At 40.4% G+C, this 18,425-nt stretch overlaps 1 protein-coding gene across 1 annotated transcript in view; it reads right to left on the bottom strand.

The window, feature by feature from the left end:
* RYR2 (ryanodine receptor 2) overlaps positions 1-18,425 on the bottom strand; it is a 203,519-nt gene that overhangs the window by 156,626 nt on the left and 28,468 nt on the right. The window contains exons 3-5 of the mRNA XM_080651042.1: positions 15,966-16,074; positions 6,803-6,819; positions 3,643-3,657 (exon numbers count right to left, since the gene is read on the bottom strand). Coding sequence (XP_080507168.1) covers positions 3,643-3,657; positions 6,803-6,819; positions 15,966-16,074 — 141 coding nt within the window. The remainder of the gene's footprint in view (positions 1-3,642; positions 3,658-6,802; positions 6,820-15,965; positions 16,075-18,425) is intronic.

Here is an 18,425-nt window from a genome sequence, read left to right as displayed (position 1 = left end):
GGTTTCTAGGAAAGAGTCCAAATTCCTTTCCATGAACTAGAGAGCTGCCTCCTGCACACCCCTACTGGGGATGTACCCGTAACCAAGGTACATGCCCTTGACCGGAATCGAACCTGGGACCCTTCAGTCTTCAGGCTGACGCTCTATCCACTGAGCCAAACCAGTTAGGGCTAGACCAACTCTCAAATGTGAGCATGCACATGAGTCCCTGAGAGGCGGGGAAGCACAGACTCCTGGGCCGACCCGGCAACTGACTCAGCAGGTCTAGGGTGAACAGAGAAGTTGGTCTTTTCTACCTTATTAACTGCACTTTCAAACTCAGTTCAAGGCCACCTCCTCCAGGAAGCCTCCTCCGGTTTCCTCAGTTGGCTTCTCCCTGAGCTCCTGCAGCCCCGGGTATACCTGGCACCTGGTCTATCCATTCCACCAAGTGGGCACCATTCTCTTCTGGGTCAGACTTGTGAACCCACGACAGGGACCTGAGCTCTCAGAACAAAGCACTCAGTAAACATGAGAGGAGTGAGAAACGCCGGGTGCCATAGCCACCTGGGTGGGGGTGGGAGTCAGGTGTCATGGTGTACAAGTCCAGGTGCTAAAAAGGAAGGGACCACAGACTGGAGACGGGGGTGGCAGAAACTGAACAGGAGCCATACACTTGGCTCAGGGGAAGATCATGGAAGGTACAAACAGTTTAGGCCAGGAGTGTGCACAATTTTTTGAAGAAGAAGGCTGTCTTTAAGGATTTTAAGGGTGCGACTGGTGATATTGACATATATATGTATGTGTGTGTGTGTGTGTGTGTGTGTGTGTGTGTATACCTTAAGAAGTGTGGAGCACTTTAATATCAATACTATTATACTTTTCTTACTAAAAATATATCCCTCCATATTGTTCCAAATAATTTCTTAAAATAACTTCACATGTTATGCTTGAAAGGCCTCAAAACCATTCTTAAAAATCAGTATTAAAATTTATTTAAATTATTTTAAAAACTGCTTTTAAAACAAAAGGAAAATCTCTTTTCCACATACTGAGGGAAAAAAGGGGGGATCTACTTTGTAAAATTATATTCCTCCTCAGATCCAGGCCCTCTATAGAAGCACTTGCATTTTCTGTGCTACACGTGACTGTGCGGCCAAGGGCAATTCACCGACCTTGACTGTTCTGGGTGGCAGTGGCAGGAGCTGACTTTCCCAGGAGACACAAGCTCCAAAGCTATGAAATCCAGCTGAATTTTCCTGACAGTCACATCCATCAAAACAAAAATTTTAAAACGAAGATTTAACCAAAAATGATGAAGTGCTCCTTTTACTGTGAAGTTCTGCCCACGCATTTCACATGTTTATATGTGCGAATGTATAAATGTTCAAATTGGTTAAGCTAAGAGGAGACATTTTAGTGTCTAAATTTTCTTTCAACTACTCATTCTACACAATTAGACAATTATAGATTTTAACTAGAGATTTCCTCACCACTTAAATGCCAATTATGCCAGATTTAGTTCTAATAGAATTCATACAAGTATGCACATAATCCCCACAAATTAATTGTTACTAATTAACTTAGTTACCACAAAGGGATGCAATTTCTGTCACATGCGCTACAGCACTTTTCCAACTTGTCATTTTCTATGACATTAATCTAATTGACTCCGTTTCTGAAAAAATTTAAAAATATGTAATTTCAACTCTTGGGCCAACTGGGTAACTCAATTCATTCAACAAACATTTTATCAAAAGAATTGTGTGTGGGGATGAACCCTAAGGGATGATTTATTCTTTCCTGTGTTTTTTAATGTGGCGCATCATGTCACTTTTCTTGGTAAATGTGGCCGGTCCTCCTTTAAGTGAATAAATACAGGGTGGGCAAAAGTAGGTTTACAGTTGTGAGAACACAAAACAGTTTATTCTTGCATTATTATTTATTAATTATTGTATTGTTTTCCATCTGAACAACCCTAAATCTACTTTTGCCCACCTGTGGGTATGGACTTCCTCTGAACTTTGGTACTGTAGGAAGATGGTCACCACTTTTGGGGTTACTCCTTTGAGACTCTGCAGCCCCGTTTCAGGTGGGTGCGGGCGTCCCCTGCGCAGTCTCAGTGAGGAGACGACCATGACCACTGGGCGACAGCTGCATCCAGCAGCAGTAACTCAGTCCTCCAGAGCAGGCCCTTCCCTCCAGCCACCCAAACCCACCCTGCAGACACGATGCTCTGAGCACACTGACCTCTGGGAAGCCAGCCAGGGCCAACTAGATAAGAGTCCATCAAGCTGATGGGGAAGCAAGCTCGAGGCTGGCCTGCCTTCAAGACTACACTTCAAAAAAAAATTTTGGTGACTGTGGAAGTTAACTGTTCTTTGGAATCTAAAATATGAGCAAAGCAGTCAATTGCACCAGTTAAAAGGAGAATTAGGAAATTATATTTTACATAATATAAGTAAGCCTTCAGTTCACATTAATGCCATCGATACTTTAGGCCTGTAATTCTCCATAAATATTACACATAAGAAACACTCTTTCCTGTTCATTCAAAAAATATTTATGGTGGCTCTGGCCGGTGTGGCTCAGTTGGTTGGAGCCTCATCCTATACAAGGAAAGGTAGTGGGTTCGATTCCTGGTCAGGACACATACCCAAGTTACGGTTCAATCCCAGTCCGGATGCCTATGGGAGGCAATCAATGGATGTTTCTCACATTGATGTTTCTCTCTCTCCCTCTCTCATTTCTCTCTCTCTAAAAACAATAAAAACATATCCTAGGGTGAGGATTAAAAACATATATATATATATATATATATATATATGTGTATATATATATATATATATATATATATATATATATATATATATACTGTCTGAGAGTACGCAGCCTCTCACATCTACACCAGAAATTTTGAATTAACATTTTTCAGAGTTGGTATCTTTTGAAATGATATTCTCTTGAAATTTTAAACTATATTAAGCTTTTATTAACTAAATACAGTAAGTTTCTCTATACATTATTTCTTGAATTTTAAATTCAAAATTTTGTGATTGTTACATGAGAAAAGTAGTAGGTACTTGAAACTGAAACCAAAGCCTTCTGCTTTGTGTCCCGAATACTGACATTCTGCTCCCCCTCCTCTACGTCTCCTTCAGTGCTGTGACCATGTGCTCTCCCGCTTTCGCTGCCTCCTTTGCAGACCTTTCTGTTTCTCCAATGGCTTGGAAAATGAAAAGAGGTTGAATTATTTTCCTGTCTCCTGGAGGGAGAAATGCTCTAGCAGCTTTTTGGTGCTTCTCATTCCCCAGAGTGTGGATTTCCTACTGGATTCATGCAAGAGCATTACACCAAGAACAGCCAATAGGATACCCGCAGTGAAAATGCTAATTGGAGAACGAGTGAAAATGTTTGTTTCAATGAGAGAATTCTTAACGTTGGCTAAATTAAACTAATACGTTAGCATACGACACAAAGATGCCAAATGCTGTTTATGAGTTGACAAATCTAAATATGTGATTGACTCATTTAAATTTAAAAGTTCCAAAGTTTGACTTAATTCCTAAAACTTTCAGATGTGAAAAGTGCCACGAATTCAAAGTTTAAACCAAACATGAAATGTACAAAACAAAATATATAGTAGATGATCCAGTGTCTTACCTTCATCATGAATTTCTGTGGGGGCAGAAGAAAAGAGAAAAAGTATTAAATATATTATTTCAAAGACATTTTAAAAGATCTCTTACTTATGAAGATTTCTAAATGGAATTATGTGAACAATAAACATACAAAAACACATTCACTGTGTTGTCACAACAAAACAGTATCAACTGCATGCCAGATAAAAGCTGGAGCAAGCAAAACTCTTTTTACAAATGTTTTTATATTAGTTCTTCCTTTTCCTGTGAAAACATGCTGCTCTACTGTGATGCCTGTTTCAATTTAAAACATATCTAAGCGCCAAAAAAGCCCAAAGATACCATCTTAAAATTATACTCTGAAAACACTTTAAAAACCGTTTCACTTCATCTTTTGCATTAAAATTCAGTGATATAAACAGCAACGCAACTAATTTTAGTAAAAACAGTGGATTGGAAGCAGGTAAGGGTGTTCATCACTAAAGTGCCGAGGTGATACTAACCATTAACCCTGCCCAAGCCTATATGTGTGAGTCAGGAAACCCAAAGAAAATATCACAGAAGCTTTGCTCTTAAAATGACACAGCCTCTTCTCGTGACTTATAATAGCTCCTTTTTCTTCTATAAAACATAGTATGTGCATATATTCCCTCGTTTTCTTTTAGGCCCATAGAGTTTCCTTGACCTATTCCTAGGAGACGTACGCAGATAAAAAAGAACTAGGAAGGAAAATGGCATTACTTTTCCAAACTTAGGACTACATTTAGTTGTCATAAGCATCCAAGTCCTACAGAGAAAAGATACACATATTCACATTAGTTTTACAGAAAATAGCAAGTTTTCAACCTACAACTTATAGATACCACAGTTGATTCCCTGAAACATAGAAACATAGTGATATGTACATTGGTGGCATTCTATTGTGACTGATTTTTTCATTTTTAATATATTTTTTTATTGACTTCAGAGAGAAAGGGAGAGATAGAGATAGAAATATCAATGATGAGAGAGAATCATTGATTGGCTGCTTCCTGCACGATCACTCATTGGGAATGGCGCCTCCAACACGGGCATGACACTCAACCACTGAGCCACACCAGCCAGGCTTCCATTTTTAATATTATAATTTAAGGAAAAATTGTAAAGGATCATTTCATTTTAAGATTAAAAATAGAGGCTGTTTAGTTACATATCTATCACTGATATCAATGGTAAATGATGTCAGGAGGTCACTGTCTGGTAACCTTCCTTATGAGTGAGGTAATCTGTTCAACCTCATCATGTTGACAAAAAAAAAAAAAGTGTTTCACCAACAAAGACTTGGGTTTCGTGGCTGTTTTAGATTAATGATGATTATTGGTGCTCCTAACAAATTTTAGAAGACAAAAGACATTTAATATTAACAATTTCAAGTTGTAAGCATATATCAATATATACTATCCAACAGGATATCTGGATATACATTTGTAGAGAACCTCAAATATTTGTCTTATGATAAAAATGTCCCATGAAGCACTGGCTGTGTGGCTCAGTTGGTTGGAGTGTGATCTATTGTCGCGCGCGCATGCACACACACACACACACACACACACACACACACACAAATGTTGGGGATCCTATCCCTGGTCAGGTTGTGTATGGGAGGGAACCTATGGATGTTTCTCCCTCACATTTATATTTCTCTCTCTCCCTCTCACTCTCCCTTCTTCTCTCTCTAAAAATCAATAAAAAGCATTTCCTTAGAGTGAAGATTTTTAAAAATCCCACAGAAATGCTTTCTTTCTAGGCTTCCCACTGACAAGACCCAAGAGTGCTATGTTGATAGACTTGTGCAGAGCGGCCCCAGAGCATCTAAAAGGAGCAGGGCTGCCACCTGCACATGCAATGACACAGCCCGAGGCCCCGCCCCACATCACGCACACTCATGACCAGCGCTGGCATGCTGGTATTTTTAAGAAAAATTCACAATGTGGGGGAGAGGGGACAGATTGGTAGTAGCTGTTGTTTTTTTCAAGCTATCTGCACTGCACACACAATGTTTAAACTAGATTGTCTTTTCTTTTGAGTGCAATGGACCTGACATATATGCATAGAGTTGTCTAGTTCCCTTTCAGAGGAAAAGAAAAATAAACCGCTCTGATGAGCCACTGCAATCCCCACCCTTTATCCCTGGGACGCGTGTCTCTATCACTGGGCTGCATGACGTCCTAAAGTATGAGCAGGAGAGCTGCCTCGGGCTTCCTTCTTCCTCCAGGTTATCTGGAGAGAATCACTAAATCAGAAACAACTGGGTGGGCACGTGGGGAGTGAGTGGGAGCCCCTTCCTCACCCCTCGCCTGCAGGCCTCCAGCCTGGAGAGGCCTGAGCTATGGAGACAAGTTAACTTGAGTTCAATTCGGATCCTCCTATTGCACGGGGCTGGGCACTTTAGTTACCACAATGAGACTTGTGTGACTTGAAATGACTTGGGGCGTTTCATGTCTGAATATGAGCAAGGCCCCAGGACCCAGCCTATGTTAACCCAGGGGACAGAGGAGATGTCCCCCCACCCTCCACAGAGCAGGGGTAAGTTGTTCTCTGTGACACTCAAGGATAGAAACAGGTAACACACTCTACCTGTTTCTTCCCCGCTCTCCCTGTCTCTGGCTCTTAATAGAGGAGGAAACAGACCATAGTACCGTAGTAATAATGGAACTTGGCTACATCACACCGCTGTCCCAAACTCAGCATCCAAAATCCTGCAAATGAGTCCTTTCCTCGAATGACACTGACCATCGCCTTCACCTTTCAAGGTTGTACGAATACGTGTAACCACCAGTTTCTATTGTACTTGGGGAAACGTAAGAGCTATGCAGTCTGACTTCAAGGTTAAGATTTGTGATAAGTGATGTACTAAAAGCCCTCCTGTTGACCGAAGTCCATCATATTAGAAAGCCAATTACAGAGAAACTATACAGCTCGGTGGGGAGGGGGGGGGACATTTTCATATCCCCCAGTTCAGTTGAACCAAACCATACACAAGGTTCTAACTAGAGACCTGTTCATATTTGTTCAACACAGCAGTTATTGTGAAAACTAATAGTACAAGCCACACCAGGAAGCCACACAAAAATATTAGAGGCAAGAGCAAACGTGCACATGTTTAGATCACAATTCCTTTGCAAACCCATAGAAACACATACCCATTTTTCCACATCAACTTTCTGTAGAAAGAAAAAGCCAAAATAAATAACAAGCAAGCAAATACCCGGCAATGTTTCAATTACTGTCATTTAAATAAATTGAAATTGTGGTCCCTGCACCAAAATCGACGTCCAGTTCTCACGGAAAAGAAACACCATTTAAACTTCTAATTAATAACATTGAATCTCCTGGAAAAATAAAAGCCTCAATTAATTAGCAATCAGAACTTCAAAGGCATTAGGCTGGAAATGCAGCAGGTACAGGAAATAATGATCAAAATATTCAGAAGCAAACATGAATATTTACCTAATCCTCAAGCCCAATTGGCCTCCTGATTTAGGAACACTATTCTCCTCTAAGATCTATTTAATAAAAAAGGTCAATTTTAAATATAGCATTAACTACAAATCTCTCAGGAAATAGAAGTAAAATTTCTTTTATACCAATCTTTGTAGCATAACATAAAATCTCACAATATAACAAAAGACATGCTTTGGTGGAAATCTTGGGCCACAGCTAAGAATGTCCTACCCTTGGTAAGCAAGCTCCTGGGAGCGACCATGCATAAATTGCAGCATACAGAGTGATTATATTTAAAACGCTGTGAAATGATATGAAAACACCAACTTCAATATGCAGTGGACTAGTTTTGAAGCCTCAGAGAAATTCTATATGTTCAGTAGGTTCCTATCACAGAGCCTTTTGGCTTCTCTAGGATTTTACTTAGTCCTCAGAAAAATCTGTCCTAATTCTTCCTCCAGCCTTCGAGTTTAAAAACACACAATGGTGTTTAAGAAAGAACAGTTTACTCGATGGAAAAGCCTGGTTTTCATTATACGTTTCTAAGTTATTTAGCTGTTGCATAGAGTTCAAGTCCTCACTTTAAACACAGACCTATCAGAGCGATGAGTCTATTTCTTTAGATACTGGGACAAAGGGAAGCAATTCAGTCATGTCTGGTGTAGTTACCATTCACTTTTCTACCATCAAAAGGACAAATTTTTGTTTTTATTATTTATTCTTCCCCTCCCCCCAAAAAAAAACCCTCAAAGAAATATAAAATAATTTTCTTCTCAGGTATACCAGGAAGATAAGATATACCATATTTTTAGTGATTTCAATGATTAACAAAGACATTATATTATACCCTTCACTAGAGGCCTGGTGCATAACATTAGTGCACTCAGGGGGCTCCCGCACACCTAAGCCGTCAGTCAGACATCCCCCGAGGGCTTCCAGACTGCAAGAGGGCACAGGCCGGGCTGAGGGACCCCCACCCACTGCACAAATTTCATGCACCAGGCCCTCTAGTATGATGTAATTCATTTCCCTACTCATACTACAGTTATACACACTAATATTTCTGTTCTGTAAACCATTGGCAGAAAAACAAAACAAAGTCTCCAGGCCATGGGTGTGTAAACAATCCCAGTTTTTATCTTTGGCCCTGGAATCTTGCTTTTATTTCTTCACTCCCACCAAAAGATAAAAAATAAAACACATTTATGGAATATCTGATTCACAAAACACCCGCTCCATTCTGTCTGATCTGGAAGAGACTCCTGGCTGCTGGGCTCTCTCTGCGTTCACTCCACACAGTGTGACTCAGTCACTCGGAGTGGCTGCTGGGTCTGCAGACTGAACAAAGGCAGTGAACTCCAGCGATGAAGTGTTCAATGCTCAATGCTGTGGTTCACTGCTGCTTCCTCTGCGTCCCTGCTGTTACCTGTCATTTATCTATCTCTCTCTCCCTCTGGAGATGGATTTAATTTCTCCCCAGGCTGGGGCACTGGGCAGTGAAGGACGATGTAACAGGAAGTAGGCTGCGACTCCAGATGTTAGCCTGCACTGGGCCCGGCAACTGAAACGTGTGGCTGCGTAATTCCAGAAGTTCACGTCTTCATTTCTTTCCCGAAATGTCCCTTCCCTCCCCCAGTCGGGAGGCAGAGCTCCACGAGCAGAAAAAACTTCTTAGAACTTTTCAGACCCTTCATTTTGGTTTATAAATTCCATCTCTTTATCCCTCAAGTCAGCACATACTTATTGGAAATCTGCTTTGTGTCATGGCAGGCACCATCCTGGGTGTAAGAGCACACTCCTAGCCCTGCCCTCGTGGGTGGACATACTAAGGGGACGGGCGGTCTCGTAAAGACAGAAGAATAAAAGTAAACACCTGTCGGGAGGTATAGGTGCACGGGAGGAAACAGTGCTGGCTGGGGAGGCACCACTTGATAGAGATGGCTGAGAGACGGAAGGACGCTCTCAGGTCAGACGAGAATGTTTTAAGAAAATAAAGTTTGAACTTTAAGAGAATAACAATTAAAGGTGGCTGTCTCGATAAATGAGTATCTTTATATCACTGGTACACTCAGGAATAGCTTGTTACATAAATTTACCATCCGATTCATTTGCTATCAAATATATATACTTAAAAATATTGTTTCATTTTAAACACAAAAAAATATGAGGAAGATGTCTAAATTGATTGATACAACTCAAATAAAATAATCTATCCATTTCAAGATTCATAATCTAAAACAGGTGTAACTGTGCCAGGTGATCAAATTACATGTTGATTAAATCGGCTTCCTTATTGAATTTGATGCTGGATTCTCTGGAAAACACAACACTACAATACACAGAAATACATCATATCCGTAGCTTCAGAGCAGAAAGTCATCTTTCTAGAGACAGGAAGACAGTAAAATAGAAGGTGGAGATTTCAACCACAGACAAATGTCCACATTCTAAGTGGCAGATAAATAGTGCTGCTCAGGCAATATTTTAGCTATAAGCCCTGTAGGAGGCCACAATCACATTCACCTTTTAAATCTCAGCCCCAGTTTCACAGATGAAGGACAGGTAGATGGTTATGTACGGAGGTTTGGACCTTGTCGGGTTAGTAAGTGTACTAATTTATTAGCATTTAGCGCCATTCCCAAAACAGCACCCAGCTTCTCCGGATCTCCTGCACAGCAGGGTGAACAGAACCCAGCTCCCAAAATAGAAATTCGTCACAATGGATAGTTGGGAATTGCAGTTTCAATATAAGTAGCTAGTGACATCGTATTATCCACAGCATAAATGGACTAATCCATTAGCTTCTCACAGTTTTGAACTGTTGAGGACATCAGGCATTGGGATGGGATGTATGCCTTTGTGGAGGGGAAGTAAGTAACTAGGAGTTGGAAGAGCAATTAATTAGAGCGCCCTCCTCTGTACTCTCATTGAACTACCATCAAAGCATGTTTCACTCCCACTGAAATGACTTATTTACCTTTTCTGTTCGCTACTAAATTGCTAAGTTCCTCAAGAGCAAGAATGCATTCTTCTCTACCTCTGTGTCCCCAGCCCAGAATTCACAACAGCAACTCAACACCCCTCTTTGGGGTGAAAGCTGCATGAATCAGTTGGGTGAAGTAGGGACCCAGGTTTTCCGTGTCCCAGCCACGGAGACACTGAGCATAGACTCTGATGGCTCCTCCTAGATAAGGATGTCACTTCCTGGACCTAGTTTGGCACAAGAACCTGGAGGATCTCAAATCTGAATAAATATTTCCATTAAGGCAAACGGATGTTACTTCCGTGTCTGCTTGGTATTGTAGCTAAAGACATTAGAAATTATCCAACATTCATTTACACATATAACCACCTTTCTTCTTCTAAAAAGAGGACCTGATTTTGTAGAGGTGCCCTGTCCTCTCCCTCCCCAAGCTCTGTGTCAGTGCGGTGGCCCATTTTCCCAGGCCAGTAAACAATTCAGGCATGAGTGAGTGACCGTGGGCAGGAGGAGAAGTCTACCAGGGGAATTCTGGGGACAGTCCCTTACTCCCCAAAACAAAAATAAGCCAGCCAGCTCCTTTTTGTGCCTGCAGATCATTTTCAGTTGGGATATCATCCCTGGAATTGCAGCAGCCACGTTGTAACCATGAGGGAAGCAAGACTAAGAACCAAGCCAACAGCAAGGAGGACAGAGTGGAGAACTAAAGAAAATCGGAGCAGAGTCTCATCCATCACACCAGACTCTTGTTCTCTGGACTTTGTGTCCTTATTTTTTTAAGCCAAAAATGAGTACGTTGTGAAAGTTGGCACAACAGTCTGACATGATGCCATGGTATAAAACTATGTTTGTGTACAAGGCTCTGAACACAAACACTATTTTAGCTGTGGTGATTGTCAGGGAAAGGAGGGTTATGAGGAAGGTATTTTCCATTTATACTCTCCTATATTACTGATACGAGAGCGAAACACTGAAATGGTTCTGGGATTTAAACTGGAATTTAAGTATATTTTTATACTGTATGCATGGTAGGCACTAATTACCTTTTTCTCGCTTTTTTTTTTTTTCCCATTAAGAAGAAGAGCTGTTTTTGTTTTTGGGGGCTTTTTTAGATTTTTTTAAAATGTTTTTATTGATTTCATAGAGGAAGGGAGAGGGAGAGAAAGAGAGAAACATCAGTGATGAGAGCTGATTGGCTGCCTCCTGCATGCCCCCTACTGGGGATCGAGCCTAAAACCTGGGCATGTGCCCTGACCTGAATCCAAGCAGCAACCTTTTGGTGTATGGGATGAAGCTCAAACACTGAGCCACACCTGCCAGGCGGCACTAATTACTTTTAACAGTACCATTAATCAAAGACTGAATGATTATGATTGTGATTGATTGATTGATTGATTGATTGGAGTCTGCCATGTCCCAGGCAGGCATACTGCTGCAGCACAAGTAAAAACCGTGAGTGTGGTATTATTTTTCTTCACTAAATCGTAGCCCTTTCGGTCTTTGGTCTGGTCTCTTCAGAGGCAGACATCCACTGTCCCAACAGCATTGAAAAGTGTAATCACAGTTTTACATCCCGAACGTTTAATTCTGTATGTTAATGGAGACTGGTGTGCAGAGCAATGACATATTTGAAAGTGGATGAATAACACCAAGTGGTTAAGTAAACCTCACTCCGCCAGTGAGTCGTTCTCCCAGCCACCTGAGACCTACTTTTAATAACCTACAGAACACAGTCTATTTACATAAACCCCAAGCAAGGTTTGTCAAGCTTTCTACCCTCCACACTACCCAATTCACGGTCATGAAGAGAAAACAAATGGAAAAAATCAATATCAGCTCAACCAGGTGACTACATCATTAGCTCTTTTAATTCTGGATCCATGGCTTGTCTGCCCAAGAGCTTGAACAGTCTTTAAATATATTATTTTATTGATTTCAGAGAGGAAGGGAGAAGGAGAGATAGAAACATCAGTGATGAGAGAGAATCATCCATCGGCTGCCTCCTGCACACCCCCTACTGGGGACTGAGCTTGCAATCTGGGCATATGCCCTGACTGGGAATCAAAACATGACCTCCTGGTTCATAGGTTGACACTCAACCACTGAGCCACGCCAGCTGGGCACAGTCAGGGCATATGTGGTGCCGCTGGACATGTGCCAAACACCTGAAGAATAGGGTGGAATAAAAATATTAAGATCTACTTTTGGAACTACCAATAAATACTAAAAACTCTTCAGGGAATAAACTCTTTCAAATGCAAAATGTATGGGAATCTATGAACCATATATATAAGATAAAGTGAAGTTAATATTGATTGGTTTACAGGAAAACCAGGCTCCTGTCAAATCATGTACACTTTTCAGTCCTTAACTCAACTTCTCCGATTTTTTTTTAAATATATTTTATTGATTTTTTACAGAGAGGAAGGAAGAGGGATAGATAGTCAGAAACATCGATGAGAGAGAAACATCGATCAGCTGCCTCTTGCACACCTCCTACTGGGAATGTGCCCGCAACCAAGTTACATGCCCTTGACCGGAATCAAACCTGGGACCTTTCAGTCCGCAGGCTGACGCTCTATCCACTGAGCCAAACCGGCTTTGGCAACTTCTCCGATTTTTATATGATTTTGTCAGTAGCCTCTCACTGGAACTCTGTACTTCCACGGTGTAATTTAATGGCACCCAAAGCTGCTCAGGTCCCAATTCCCAGAACCAATGAGTATGTTACAGATCGCGTGCTGCTGGCTTTCAGGATGGGGCAGGGCCCAGCCAAGCATGTCACCTAGAAAAGGCCAGGAGCCAGGTTCCTGAGGGCCCATGAGGAACACGGTCCTGCCCAGGCAGGCTGGCTTAGATCTCTGAGCTCAAGAACAGTGAGATAAATAAATTGACGGTGTTTTCGGCCACCAGGTTGGTGGTACTTTAACAGCAGCCATGAAACTAATTCGGGCGGCTTCTGACTGTCCTCTCCTGCTCTCCTTTGACCTCTCGGGCCACTTCCCTGTGACCTCGTCCTCCTCACCCCTTGTGGCAATAGTGACTCTGCTCTGCTCCCTTTACTGGACACTCATAACAAAGAGCTTAAAAAGCACAGACGTTAGAACCCATGGACCCGATTCTGCCCCGTTCCACTGCTTGCTGGCTCCGAGCCTACCAGATAATCCAGCTTTCAGGTCTAGAAGAGTTGAGCCTACCTCTCTCTCCTGTAAGTATTCAAATGAAGTAAAACATAATTTACCAAGCTGGGGATGACAACCTGCATGATGAAGGATATGCTATAGATTCCCGTAATGAATTCCAAGGAGAGGCTAGTGACTTATGAGGCTTCAGGACTGAGGACACGGATACCTCCAGAGACAGGATTGTGACAAGGACCAGCAGCATCCGCTGGTCAACTGTAATCAGACCTGCTATTTAGCCATCTGCACTTTCATACTTAAGACGGTTGTTGTAGCCCGGCCAGTACTGCTTGGTGGTTAAGCACTGACCCATGCACCAAGAGGTCACTGGTTGGATTCCCGGTCAGGGTTCATGCCGGGCGTTGCGGGCTCACGCCCCAGCAGGGGTGTGCAGGAGGCAGCCGATCAATGTTTCTCTCTCATCGATGTTTCTATCTCTCTCTACTTCTCCCTTCCTCTCTCTAAAAATCAACTTTAAAAAAATACTTTTTTAAAAGATGGTTGTTGTAGGGAAACAGTCTTGGCTCCCAAGTCTCCAGTGTCCCTCCCCCTGACCACCCCAGGCCTTTCCAAATGAGACCATCCTAGAACCTCTCAAGGACCTTGCCTCCAACATCATGGCTGACTGGGGTCCACTCTCATTAATTGATGCTTGTGCCAAACTAATTGTGAAATATTCTGAATATCATTTCTGGGTATAATCAAAACTCTGCAGTCTAAGAGAGAACCTTTCTTTGCCAAAAATATAGTATCCCTTTGAGTTATCTGATGGTGCTTTCTCCCTAACAGTTAGTGGTCTAAAAGGGAGAGTCAGCTCAATGCAGTACCTTCCTTCCTGGAGCAGGTTCCCCTCCATTTGTACTAGTATGTTCTAATTAGTCTCATGGTAGCTATGTTGGGCTTATAAAATGGTGTTCCACCCATCACATAAATTACCACCTTCTCTCTGACAGAAACTTTCTAGATGGATTGCAACTCAAAATAAGACTCAGCTAAATAAAAATATTTTGGGGAGTGCAGTCCAGAAAGTCTTACTAATAAATATTTTTAAAGCACAAATTTCAAAACAGTATTTTCAACACTTCATATATACACAGAAAATTTAGAGCTTGCCTAGTTCAACTCCAGGACTCTGGGGGTATAATACATCTTTTCAAAAACTCAAATTGAGAAACAGCTGCTTAGCAATATCAAAATTAAATTTATGGCAATTTAGTCATAAGTTGGTATCTACAAAGACAAGTGAAATGACAATGTACTTTCCTAGATGCTCATGCAAAAGAAAACTGATTTTTTTTTCTTTGTAAAGACAGACTTCAATTTCAAAGCTGAGATGCATGAATAATGCTTAAAAATCAGGAGGGATTACTCCAGGTAGAAACAAACTAGTCAAATTGAGAATATTTTTACTCCTCTACAATTTAAGCCTACTCCAAAAGCTTTGCGTTAAAGAATAGGAAACATTTTTAAACTGTATATAATTTAATATAGTAATTTCAAACTTTGTTGTAACCAAAACTAAACTTGGAAAATTTAAATATACATTTCATAAAATAAGCTTTTTAATCTAACATAAAATGAAAATCACTAAAAATATCGTAAAAATAAAAATCTCTTCCATACTTAGTAGTATACTATAAAATTTTAAATTAATTTACAATTAATGCACAAACCAATTAAAATCCTAAACTGTATGATACTACAATTTTTAAAAGTAGGCTAGTGGAAATATCTTACATCATAATTGATCGCTCATTTTCTGTTGAACAGTGTACTATAATTTTTAAATCTCTTCACTTACCAAAACCTGAACAATGATTAACAACAAAGGCAACACATAGACAAATAATAGCCAAGAAAAATGTTCAGTTCCATGCCTGGAAATAGTGTAGTTTATTAAACCATGCCCTACAGTAATTATAGCACACACAAAAACAAAACCCAAAAGTTTGACCATTCAGCCTCCTGCTTAATTCTAAACCTTAAAGAATTGTCTAAGAATGGGTAGTAACCCAGACATTAGTTATAGTAACACACAGCATGGAAAATAGCTTAAATTACCAAATAAGCTTTAAAAGAACATTTCTACACTAGGAGACAGAATAAGAATTTCAATTTGCAAAAGAAAATGACTAACTGTTTGCAAACTACAGTCAACTAAAGCTGCATCACCATAATTTCATTGCTTAAAATATATGAGAGCCATGAAATTTTACTGGCCATAAAGCAGCTTAGAGCAAAGTACATTGACAGAGATTTTTGAAAATGAAATAAAGATTAATGACAAGGGGGTCAATGGGGGGGGGGAAGGGGAACATATGTAATACTTTCAACAATAAAGAATAATGTTTTAAGAAGATTAATGACAAATTAAAATAATAATAATAACAGCTCTGAAGATAGAAGAAACACACAAATGCTCAAAGAAAGATACTGTTTTAAACGAAAGATATAAGAATGAGGTTAAAAGATATGGATCATCTTGAAATTCGATTTTTTTTAAGTTCTTAAAGACATCACAGATCTGCTAGATCAAGATGAAAGTCAACCTTAAGGAAATCACAAGTAAAAGGCATTGACTTATTTCAGCAAAAACAAAATCTCCAATATCTGTGAAATAAATCATTCAGAGAGTGGCCAGGTTCTTTAAAATACTGCATATATAAAAATACTGCATATATAAATACATAAATTAAATACTTGCCCCTTCTGACTTCTCCATCGTGTTCGCCAGCATCTCCTGTAGGGCCCGGACAGAGAGGGACTGTTCCAGCACAAAGGTGCAGATGGAGAGGTCTGGGGGGACATTCTGTGTGGAAAGAGGGAAAGCAACCATCATCATCACCATCTTAACCATTATCACCCTCACCACCTTCACCAACACCCCATGATCACCACCATCACCACCACCACCACTATCACTAAACACCATCACCAACACCCTCACCACCACCACCACCACCACCATTACCACCATCATTATCACTACCATCACCACTACCACCATCATCACCACCACCATCACCACTAACACCAACACAACCATCATTACCATCATCACTACCACCATCTTCACCATAACCAACACCACCATCACCACCATCACCACCATCATGATCTCTACACCATCATCACAATTATTACCATCACCACCACCACCATCTTCATTACCATCATCATCAAGCATCCAGACCCAATTTACCATATGATACTTCAAGTTTTTTCATATAAAAAGAGTACTTATCAACTCTTTAATATGTGCTTCCAAATCATTCCATATACATCGTCTATACTTAATCCATTTTTTTATATGTAGCAATAGCTACCATTTTAGTACCAATCTGACAGCACTGCACTCAGAGCTTTATCAATAACTCCTGAGGTCATCTGTGGTAAGGATTATTACCATCATTGCATGGACAAGAAAACAGAAGTTAGGTTACTTTTCCAAAGTCACAATTACTGCATTTTTCAAGCCAGGGTTGAGAAGCCACATTTCTCTAACTCTCAAGCTTTCATTTCTCACCTACAAAGCAGTCAGCTGATAAAAAATTAGAAGGACTTCAAATTAATAATGACGTTAAGCAAATATAAAACCAAATCGATATAAAATACTCATTTACATTGGTTTTTCCTTATCCACAAAGATAATGATTAGTTTGTTTTACTCAAGTTGGATATTATATTTGGCCTCTAACTTGGAATATTGTCATTTGCCTTCTGTTCTGGGTGGTGCTTTATTTTCTCTTTCATTTTTTCCCTTCTCTTTCCTTCCCTTAAACCTCCACTCCAATCAATAGCCCACATATGCTGAAAATCCCAAAAGGTAACTACCAACTTACTTTATGGTGAAGGCAACAGGCAGGATGAGACAGTTAGAGAAAACTATCTCCATAGGGATCAAATTCATTATTATGTGCATCTGCTTTTGCTTTAGAGAAGCAGAATCCAGTGAGCAACCAACTGGGTATGCCAAAATAGAATTTCCATAGTAGAAGGACATTATAAATCCATTAAACACAAATTCTAGCAAGACTGTGTCTTCATAAAAAGAAAATTAGGAAGATAAATTTGATAACCTGATGCAATGCATCAAAATGACAATTTATAAGGTTTATTAATGTAGTCGACTGAAACTGCCATTTGAGTGATTTTTCTCAGCAGAGAATGATGCTTCATAGTTTTAAGGAAAGATTAAATAAGAGGGTGCCAATACTAAAATCAACATTATTTTATGGATGAAAGGAGCATATAATCGGGGCACTAAGCTTCCTCATACCCCCCACAGCTTCCTAGAGCCCATGTTTTGCTATGTTTTGAATGAACTGTCCTTCTCTGGATTCCTCTACCCTCCCATCATGGGCTTCTGAGCTCCTGTCCCATCACCTAAGCAAGAAGCCTGCCTCACTGCTCACTGGCCATTGTCATGTCTAACCTTTGGCTTCCATCCCTGAAAATGTGATAATGATTATACCATTTTCATAGGGCTGTCGTGAAAATAAGGGAGATAATATAAGTAAAGAGCAATTAAGAGTCCAGACCGTAACAAGAACGCAACGTAAGTGAGCCGTTCTCATTAGCTAGTTTTGCATGTTGTCGTTTCTCTCCATCTGTGGCATTTATGCAGTACCATCACTTCTCAAAAGTGATTCTTAAGTGGATTCTATTTTGGAGAAAGTGTTTGTGACCACAAATCAACCATTATCCACCTGTTCAGAACATCCAAAATGTTCTAGTATTTTCTAGAAAAGGCACTTTCTGGAAATATTTAAAAGTTTACATACTGCGTGTATTTATATTGTTTTGTGCCACACTTTGATCAAACTGTTCAGTCTGATCTCTATAATATATTTATTTTAAAGATCCCTGAAAACCACAGGGATCTGAAATAAATTACTTCTGCCAAACTAATTGCATTTTGCCACAGAATGACATGTTACGCGTATTTTTCCAGCTCGTGGGTGTGAGCGGGAATACAGGGACACAGGATGCACAAAGGCACTTCTGTCTCTCAGAGGAACAGTTTGTCTCGAAACCCGTTGTCTTCTGACCCATCTTTGTCACTGTCTCTCTTCGCTCCCATTGCATCCAGAACACACATAAATGTAAGAGAAAAGCTGAGGCAGTAAAACAATACCTTTTACTCCTTTCAGGAAAACT

The sequence above is a fragment of the Plecotus auritus genome, assembly GCF_963455305.1.
Source record: "Plecotus auritus genome assembly, chromosome: 14".
In the NCBI taxonomy this organism is placed as follows: Eukaryota; Metazoa; Chordata; class Mammalia; order Chiroptera; family Vespertilionidae; genus Plecotus; species Plecotus auritus.
The sequence above is the reverse complement of the archived record's forward strand: the minus strand, read 5'-3'. Positions and strand labels throughout refer to the sequence as shown.